This window comes from Amblyomma maculatum, chromosome 9 (assembly GCF_055883805.1).
Source record: "Amblyomma maculatum isolate TAMU_Amacu chromosome 9, ASM5588380v1, whole genome shotgun sequence".
In the NCBI taxonomy this organism is placed as follows: domain Eukaryota; kingdom Metazoa; phylum Arthropoda; class Arachnida; order Ixodida; family Ixodidae; genus Amblyomma; species Amblyomma maculatum.
This window is the reverse complement of record NC_139352.1, coordinates 121,266,256-121,275,545: the sequence shown is the minus strand read 5'-3', so window position 1 is coordinate 121,275,545 and position 9,290 is coordinate 121,266,256. Positions and strand designations below refer to the sequence as shown.

At 42.0% G+C, this 9,290-nt stretch overlaps 1 protein-coding gene across 2 annotated transcripts; it reads left to right on the top strand.

Moving 5' to 3' along the window:
• The first annotated feature begins 2,702 nt into the window (after positions 1 to 2,702).
• LOC146180265 (uncharacterized) lies at positions 2,703 to 8,828 on the top strand. 2 transcript variants are annotated; one of them, XM_084579476.1, is made up of 3 exons: positions 2,703 to 3,212; positions 3,818 to 3,909; positions 6,414 to 8,828. In XM_084579476.1, exons 2-3 carry the CDS (start codon positions 3,857 to 3,859, stop codon positions 6,865 to 6,867), a joined length of 507 nt encoding a protein of 168 aa, XP_084435602.1. In that variant the 5' UTR covers positions 2,703 to 3,212; positions 3,818 to 3,856; the 3' UTR covers positions 6,868 to 8,828. The 2 variants fall into 2 exon arrangements, with proteins under 2 accessions (XP_084435602.1, XP_084435603.1); XM_084579477.1 differs by lacking the exon at positions 2,703 to 3,212 and having other exon boundaries at positions 3,565 to 3,909.
• The last annotated feature ends 462 nt before the right edge of the window (positions 8,829 to 9,290 follow it).

The window sequence follows — 9,290 nt, the reverse complement described above, 5'->3', positions numbered from 1 at the left end:
AATATACCTTGTCGGTGATTTTAATCTCCCAAATATTGACTGGAATAGTCCCTTCCCTAGTACAAACAATGACATAAATGCTTCATACATGTGTGATATTATACTGATGCATAATTTGCAACAGGGAGTTAAGCACCCAACGCGCATACACGGTGAAGCTGCATCTATTCTCGACCTCGTCTTTCTCAGCCAAGAAACAGAATGTTTACTGTTTCAGTTGAAACTGGGATCACTGCATGGTGGTTTTTACTTGTCCCATTCAACAAAATGTCGATAGTGAACCAGCAAAAATTATTTCCGCGAAAAACTTCTCCAGAGCTAATGATGAAAGTGTGTTAGATTACTTCAGCTTACGCCTTGACATGTTTCGAGGAACTAATGTTGATGAACTCTGGAATAAATTTAAAGAAATCTGTACGTACTGCATTGATAACTACATTCCTAATAGAACAAAGAAAACGTGTAAAAAAACTCCTTGGATCACGCGAGAAATAATACATTTGAAAAGAAAAATCAAACGACTGAAGCGTGGGCGTGCCTGTCGAAACATAGTTAAAATACATCAGGCTAACTTCACAAGCGCTTTGCGGCAGGCTAAACAAAATTACTTTCAGTATAGCCTGCCAAATTTCCTTCGTGACTCACCACATAAGTTCTGAAAATTTTTATCGAAAAAGAAAAAAACAATTACGCGCATTTCATGTCAAGGTGTGCAGCTTGCTGATAAATCGCAAATCTCTGAGGCATTCAATAAGTATTTTCAGAGTGTGTTTTCCCATCATGATTTTTTTGTTCAACCCAGTACCATGTCTCCCAACTCGACCCCCGACATTGTTTCTTCATCTGGCGTATTCTCCATGCTACTCAACCTCAAAACTAAAGCGTCCGCTGGACCTGACGGGATATCAAATATTTTTTTGCGCCGTTATGCAGAAGCCATCACAGAGTTCCTGGTTGTTATTTTCCGCAAATCATTTGAAACAGGAAACATTCCTTCCGACTGGAGGAAAGCGCGGATTGTGCCCGTGCTGAAAAAGGGTGATCCTGCCTTGAATGCTAATTATCGTCCCATATCAATAACTTCCACATGTTGCAAACTTGCTGAGCATATCATAGCTAACTACATAACTACATTTCTAAACGATAACAAGGAGCTTACCCCCCATCGGCACGGGTTTCGAAAAGGCTTTTCCACCGTCACTCAGCTAACTTCTGTCATTCATACTTTTGCATGTGTACTAAATAGCGCTGGTCAAATAGATGTTATTTTTTTAGACTTCAGCAAAACCTTTGATGTTATTTCTCATACCAAACTAATTTAGAAACTTGAACTTATTGGTCTTCCTAATTTCATAATTCGTTGCATTTCCTCATACATTTCTCACCGCACACAATTTGTTTGTATTGATGATTGCTATTCAAACCACCTGCCGGTCACTTCAGGCGTCCCACAGGGAAGCGTCCTCGGACCTCTTCTCTTTTTGATATATATCAATGACATCACTAACGTTATAACTACCCCTGTTCAAATTAGATTATTTGCAGATGACTGCGTTTTATTTCACCAAATTACTTGCCAAGATGATCAAGTTTTACTAATCTCTAATCTTCAGAACATACATACATGGTGTAATAAATGGGACATGAAGCTAAATTTAGAGAAAACAGTATACATGAAGATAACTAACAAAAAGGCTTCCTTCTCATTTCCTTACAATATTTCATCTCACCGTCTGACCGAAGTCAGCGAGTACAAGTATCTAGGAGTTACAATAACGAAAAACCTTAGCTGGAATAAACATGTATCAAACGTATGCTCCTCAGCCTTTCGTAAACTCTGCTTTCTTAGACATAAACTAAAACTTGTCCCACCTGAACTTAAAAAAATTAACCTACTTTTCAATAATAAGGCCATCACTAGAATATGTGTGCACCGTCTGGGATCCCTACACTAAACGTAACATCGAGGCCCTTGAAACGATTCAACGCAAAGCCGTCCGTTTTATTTTTTCAAAGTATCGTGTAACTGACTCACCAACGACCCTCATGAGAACTCACGGTATTGAAACATTACAGCTGCGCCGGAAAATTCAAAGACTGAGGTTTTTCTTACTAAAAAACCATAAACTGTCTATGAATGCAGACACCTTCCTTAAACCTAACACTACGCGCCAAACACGAAATCATCATGCACAATCATTAACCCCTTACAGTGCTAGGATTAACGCCTTTAAATACTCATTTTTTCTACGCACCATTGAGGAGTGGAACAGGTGTCCGCCAGATCTTTTAACCAGAGCTGATTCTTTTGACTCAATGTTTTCTTCACAGCATTTAATTTGAGAGCCATTTATTTCTACGTTTACTTTTTGTATTTTGCATCTGAGCCTTGTATTTATTGTTGTATGTTGTGTTACAACTTGTATTCAACATTTTTCAATTTTGCTAATCCTGTTCCTTTTGCATGTATTATGTATTCGCCCCTCCTGCTTGGGCCTACTGTAGGCCTGCAGTATGTTCTAAATAAATAAAAATATCCAAACTCCAGCTTTGGTTCGGCAGCCACGGCTTCACCATGGCCTCCGAGATCACCTCGGCGCGCACGTTTCTCTCCGGCCGTTCCAATCGGCCGGAGAGAGCGTAAAGGCCGCTGTACGGTTGCTTTTTTGACCCGCTCCGCATGCATGAGGCCCGCACGTTTTCTGCCTCAAGCGGACGGGGTGCGGAAAGGGTGTTGTACGATCGTTTTGCTGACTGCCGGTCAGCTGGACGGTTCCAGCGTCCCGATTGGCGCGTTCGGGCGTCGCCTTCTGTCCAATACCATCATTCTCCAACTGCTGCGTGACCACCGCGGAGCTCTTCCGCGTCTTCCTTTCTAGCGTGCTGCATCTCGGCTGTGTCGGAATCGCCATGGCGTGTTTTTTGTCGAGGCTTTTGGTGTGATCGATGGCTCTCGTCAGCTACCACATGAGTAGCAGATCAGCAGAGCGCCTGACTACCTACATGGCCGCCAGTAGCGATGTCAGTTGGTCTTTAGTTGCTCAGTTCATCGCCGCCGACGTAATCCACCAGCAGCAACGTAAAAGGCGTAAGCCTACAAAACGTCTTTTGAGAGATCGGCGTCGACTCGGCGAGTATTTTACGTTGGTGCGGGACATGAGAAGCGGAGACGGCACAGACTTCTTCCAGTACTTCCGCATGTCTGTGGAAAGGTAAGTAGTTCATGTTCATATCATCCTTGCCTGTATTTCGTGAATTTCTTGAGCGCAGTACGCCGAAGCAGGTAGTGTGCTCGCGTCAGGGAAGCATGAGATGGGAAGTGCGTTTTCATCCGTCAGAGCATAGAGCGTGTAAAAACTTTATTACTAAGTTTGTTTTACTCATAACTATGAAAGAGACTGGGAATGCAAACGCGGTTACATTTGTGCATTATTAACCTCAACGAAGCCTTTCAACGAAGCGAGCCAAAGGCGCGAAAGTGCTCGTCAATGAAAAAAATAAAGTATGGACATCAATTTCTTGCCTAGTTGGTTCTATTATTATTTTTTTTTTTTGTGTGTTTTTTTGCCTCAGCTTCGCGGTAATTACCTAGGCTCACCCGATACGAAGGAGTACGGCCAACATCACGTTCATGAATTTCTCAGTCAGTAAAAAGCATGAACTAATTTTAATTTTACCCGTGGCCGCTGTAGCATATCGCCCTTGTTACTCAGCATACATGCATCTGCCGTGCTTTTTTGCGTACAGGAAACGTGGGGTTGTCTAACTCATTTTATTCAATAGACAAGTGTTTCATTATGCTGTTGTTATTGTGCAGGTTTGACAGTCTCCTAGAGTTAGACCTCTGATTGAGCCAATGGCCTCAATGGTCAGTTTGTCAGCTGGGGAGAAGCTGGCATTCACATTAAGGTAAGCGTGTTTTTTTTTTTTTTTTTTTTTTTTTTTTTTTTTTTTTTTTTTTTACAGTCCAGAGACGTGTAGGTAGCATATACCATGTGCAGGTGTATGCAATGCTGTCATCTGTTTAAGGTGCATCCACATTTTAAGCTCTTTAGTTATTGTACCACATGTATGAAAAAAAAATGTATTGTTTACTTGTTATTCACAGTGCACAGCGCCTCATGGGTTTTCTTGTTCTACTTGTGTGCATAGTGACAGCTGTACTAGTAAGCTTTTTAAGTGCTTATGGTTAGCTCCTGCATGTAATCATCCTTTCAGCATTTCAACATCTGCTCAGTCAAGAAGGCTATAATGTCATTTTGGATTATACTAACTTTTTATTGTGGCTGTAAACATTCCTTTACATTTGTGGTCAATTCTATATTGTCAAGTATTGCCATGTCTAGTACACCACGTGCTTTTCGTGAGATCTCCCAGTTTGTTTCTTGATTGCACATACGTTATTTTACAAACAATGCAAGACATCCATCGACCAGTGCTAAGTAGAAATGTGAAAATATGTTAGAATATTGTGAATATTTGCTTCACTGTTTAGCTTGCTGTCAGTATTTTGTAGTCGAGCGGTTCCAAAGCTGCTAAGAGGAAATGCTGAACGCTGACAAAATTTCACAGCAGAATAATGCTGCAGCAATTATAGTAATCAGCAAACGCAGAAAAGTAGTCAGCTCCCCTGATTTATCTTATTATCTTAGGCTAAAAAAAGGTATAAAAATTTCAGGCCACCATATCATGCTGAACTAATATTTAAGCATACTTCTAGCAGTATGTTGACCATGGCCTATTGACACAAAGGGCTCCCAGCTGCAAAGAAAACATGTAGACTTGCTTGAATTTTGATTTAGGTGTGATGATCCTAAGTAAATTACATCTCCATAGCTTGATTGCATGCCTTGAATGTCAGAGTCTATTGATGACTTTTTTTGCAAACATACTGCAATTTTTTATGCATGGCTCGTCCAACATTGAATATGTAGATACTAAATACAAGGAAAACAAAAGGCCATATATTTACATAGCATGTAAAGAGACTGTGTAAGTCTAAAAAACAGTCCGATAATAAAATATCTCATGACAGTGCATTGCAAATTTGCGTTGTCGTAAGGGAGCAACAGGTCTTGATACTGTTATTTCAATTTAAGGTGGTGGAAAACTAATATTTATGGATTTTGAGTCCTCTTTTGGGGACTTACATGCATCCAGCACATTTACGTTACTTCCTTTTATAAGGTTTCACACTCAAATGTCCATACATTAATTTTCTTTGGATCCTCGTTGATCAGATATTTAGATGCCCAACCATATAGTGAGAATCTGCACTTTTATATTTACCAAATGTAAAGCTGTATACATTTTGCTGGCTTTTTACAAGGCACATGATTCCATTTCTCGTGTATTAATATTGGCAGAGCATATCACGTATCATGGGCCTAGCTCACATTCTCAAGCTTATGGATGGGTGAGATAATGTTAGTATTTGCATCAACCAAGCATTCAGTGAAAAACTGAAAGCTAGAATACATGTCATAATCTTTTGACTTCTATAATCTGAGTCGTTTTGGGACGTTTAAACCCTACAAACCGAAACCAAACAGTACAAGTGAACAAGAGCTCAGTGGCCTGGCTCGGTACTGAGGAAACTCATTGCCAAAGTGCCTCTGACTTCAGGTATTGCAGCAAGTGTGTTCCGAGATTTGTTTGCATGTTCCCTTGTTTAGTTAATAGAAACATTAGTGGTGTGAATGCCAGTGGCACTGCACTTGTGTTCAAAGTAGGCACAACCTATACGAAAGAAAAATACCACTGCCAAGCCTTGCATAGTCTCGTTCTTCGACTACTGCTCCTTGCCCTCAAGGACTTTTATGACATCAGATCAGCTCTGAGATATGAAGCAAAGGGGGCAGGTGTAGTAAGACGCCGACTACGCGGATTCTTTTATTACAGCTAATGATTGGTTGCTGATGTAGTGATCTGCTGACTAATAGAATAATAATTCCAAAATTCTTCGTGCTTGTACTAAGTACTTCATTCTTAATCAAAGAGTGGTTCCATGCCTATGTATTGCCTGTTTGAGATTGTGCTTGCATTTCATGCTTTTCAACAATATGAACTAGTATCTCACCACCATATCAGCTCGGTGATGGACACTTACTCCTGAACTCGAGGATTTGTATTTGATCCAGGCTGTGGTGCCTACTTTTCAATTGAGGCAAAAAGCAAGGCGCCTGTGTACATTGCAATGTTAGCGCACTTTAACGAGCCCCAGGTAGTCAAAATTTTCGGACCCTCCTAACCTAGCAGCATCCCTCATAACCTTGGTTCACTTTGCAACGTTAAACCCCCCGGAAAGCAAATTATAAACTGCTTCACTGAATGACACCTGTGCCTAAAAGTTTGTTCCATGTACAAATAGTACTTTGCATTGGTCCTACTCACTGGGTTTCCTATTTTTGCAGGTACCTGGCACACGGTTCCACATTGAGGATTATAGCAAAGTCGTACAGGATCTCCGACTCTATAGCAGGCCGTATTGTGAGGCAAACATGCATTGCCTTGTGGCAAGTTCTTCAGCCCTTGTATCTCCCAGAGCCAACCACAGCTGACTGGAGACGAATAGCTTTTGAATTTGAAGACCTTTGTAATTTTCCAAATTGTATTGGGGCAACTGATGGGAAGCACATTAAGATAGAGGCGCCTGTTAACTCTGGAACAGTGTTCCACAACTACATGGGTGGCTTCAGCACAGTTCTACTTGCTGTGTGTGATGCCAGATATCAATTCATTAAAGTAGACATTGGGGAATGCGGTTCTCGTGGGGATGCTGGCCTCTTCAACAGCTGTGAACTGGGGAATTCAGAGCGGGCTCTTGGTCCATACCAGAACCAAGGCTGCTCCCAGGCACCTCTGTAGAACTTCCTTATGTCATAGTTGGGGATGAGGCCTTCCCACTGTCTTCAAATCTCATGAGACCCTTCCCAGGAGCAAGCCTGAACTCAGAAAGGAGGATTTTTAACTATAGGCTATGTCGAGCAAGGCGTATCGTAGAGAATGCCTTTGGTATTTTGGCTAACCGGTGGAGGATCCTTCGTCAGGAAATCAGGGCCTCTACAAAAACGGTGGATGCAATAGCATGGGCCACTGTGCTTTTGCATAACTACCTGAGGACACTTGATGACGAAGAGGACACCATTTTTCAGTATTGTTCCCCAGCAGATGTTGACAGGGTGGGAGAGGATGGGCGAGTAATTGATGGTGAATGGAGAGCTGATGAGCGCACAGGTCTTGGCTTTACACCTGTTCGCAGGTGCAGCAGCAACAACTATGGAGCTCAGGCAAAGGCAGTGCGAGAAAAGTTCGTGCAGTACCTTCTCTCTCAAGCTGGACGTGTGTCATGGCAGGACAAAGTACTTGATGCTGGCATTGTACTTCCAAAATAGCAAGTTACATTTACCTTGAACGTGAACATGGTGTAGCCATTGTCGAATTCCGGCCTACATTTTATTCAATAGGCATTTTCAGGTTTGCTCGGTTAGCTCACGTTAAAGCTAGACAAAAGAATTGAGACCTGGCCCACAGCTTGCACTACAGTGAGTGGTTTCCTGAAACTGGTTCATGTGCTGCATTTAGGAATTCAAGCAATTTCCGGTTTGCAGTGGCAGCACAGCGCTAGGACGCGACATGTGTTGACCATTTTTATGCTGGGTGAAAATCTCTTGAATGCCTAACAGTGCTGCTGTTCTGCTGCTGCTACCAGGTTCTGGTCTGCATCTGGTTCAGCGGGCCCTCTCATAGCGGTCCGTTTGATCCAGGCCAGCTGGTGACTTTTCATGTACTGGCATGGCACCACAGCTCGCACTGCATTGTGAGTGGCTTCCTGCAACTGGTCCGTGTGCTGCATTTAGGAATTCAAGCAATTCCCGGCTTGCAGTGGCAGCCCAGCGCTAGGACGCAACATGTGTTGACCATTTGTATGCTGGGTGAAAATCTCTTGAATGCCTAACAGTGCTGCTGTTCTGCTGCCGCTGCCAGGTTCTGGTCTGCATCTGGTTCAGCGGGCCCTCTCATAGCGGTCTGTTTGATCCAGGCCCAGACCAGCCAGTGACATTTTATGTACTGGCTTCGCTTCAGAGCTCTCACTGTGCTGCGCTCGTGTAACTGTGTGGCCTTTGCCATTTATAGCAGCTTCTTCATTTATTTTTCTTTCATTCCTTTGCCTGTTTGTGCTTGTGGTTTTCTGTTTTTGTTCTGTTTCTTTTCAGGTGACTTCAGACTTGTCCAAAAGGCAGCTGTGAAGTTTACAGGGGCGTTGCAGCCTGCAGTGCAGTCATGTGCATATCCTAACCGGATATATATATATATATATATCCGGTTAGTGAGCATATATACCCAAGCAAGCGGAGGGGAGGACAGCCGTCGATGTAGCTTAGTTGGAAGAGCACTGAACACGACATTCGGAGGTCGTGGGTTCGACTCCCACCATCGGCGCATTGTTTTTCCTTCCGCTTTGCATTTAATGCTCTTTATTTGTAATCAACACACGACAACATTCCCGTAAAAGTCAACAGTATGAATAATAAAAAAAAAAAAAAGTTTGCCTTGCACTCTGAGACTGTTCGCTCCTTTAATGCTATATATATATATATGGTGATGAAGGAAGTTGTCAAGCAAATCGACGACTGATATAGGTATATCTATATATATATATATATAATATTGCATGCAAGCTAGACCATAAGCATTCATACAGCATATGTACACACATATACCGATTGTTATGTGGCGGTATATATAGTTACTGGCAAATAAGGAAATTATGTGCAGTTCACTACACACTGCGTGCTTCCTGCAGTATGTTCTAGCTGCTGATCCAAATTTGCTCCACGGGGCTCATTGTGCTGCTGTATGAAACAGTGATATTTCTGGCTTTACAGTGATATTTCTGGCCTTTTCTTGACAAGTAAAAATAGTAAGGGTGAATGTAATGGTGATTCTCTTTTCAAAACCACAAGGTAGTAGATAACATTGCTAATTACTAAGTGGTGTCATTACCTTTTATAACTAAAAGTTTCAGAAGGGATTTTGGTTGCTGACTAGTAACATTTTCAACCTAATATAGCTTCTTTTGTTCTTAGTTTGCTTTTCGAAGAACACAAGCATCAGAAACTTGGAAAAGGCCATGTTGAAGTTGGGCGAAAGAGCATCGAGGAAAAAGAAGGGCAGCTGTGGCTTGCATCTTTCACTGGCATCCTTTGCTGTGTATTGAAGTTTGCCTCTTTTCATTTTATTTAACTCTGTATGCATTCTTGTCTGTGTGCAATTCGCCAAGTAACTGG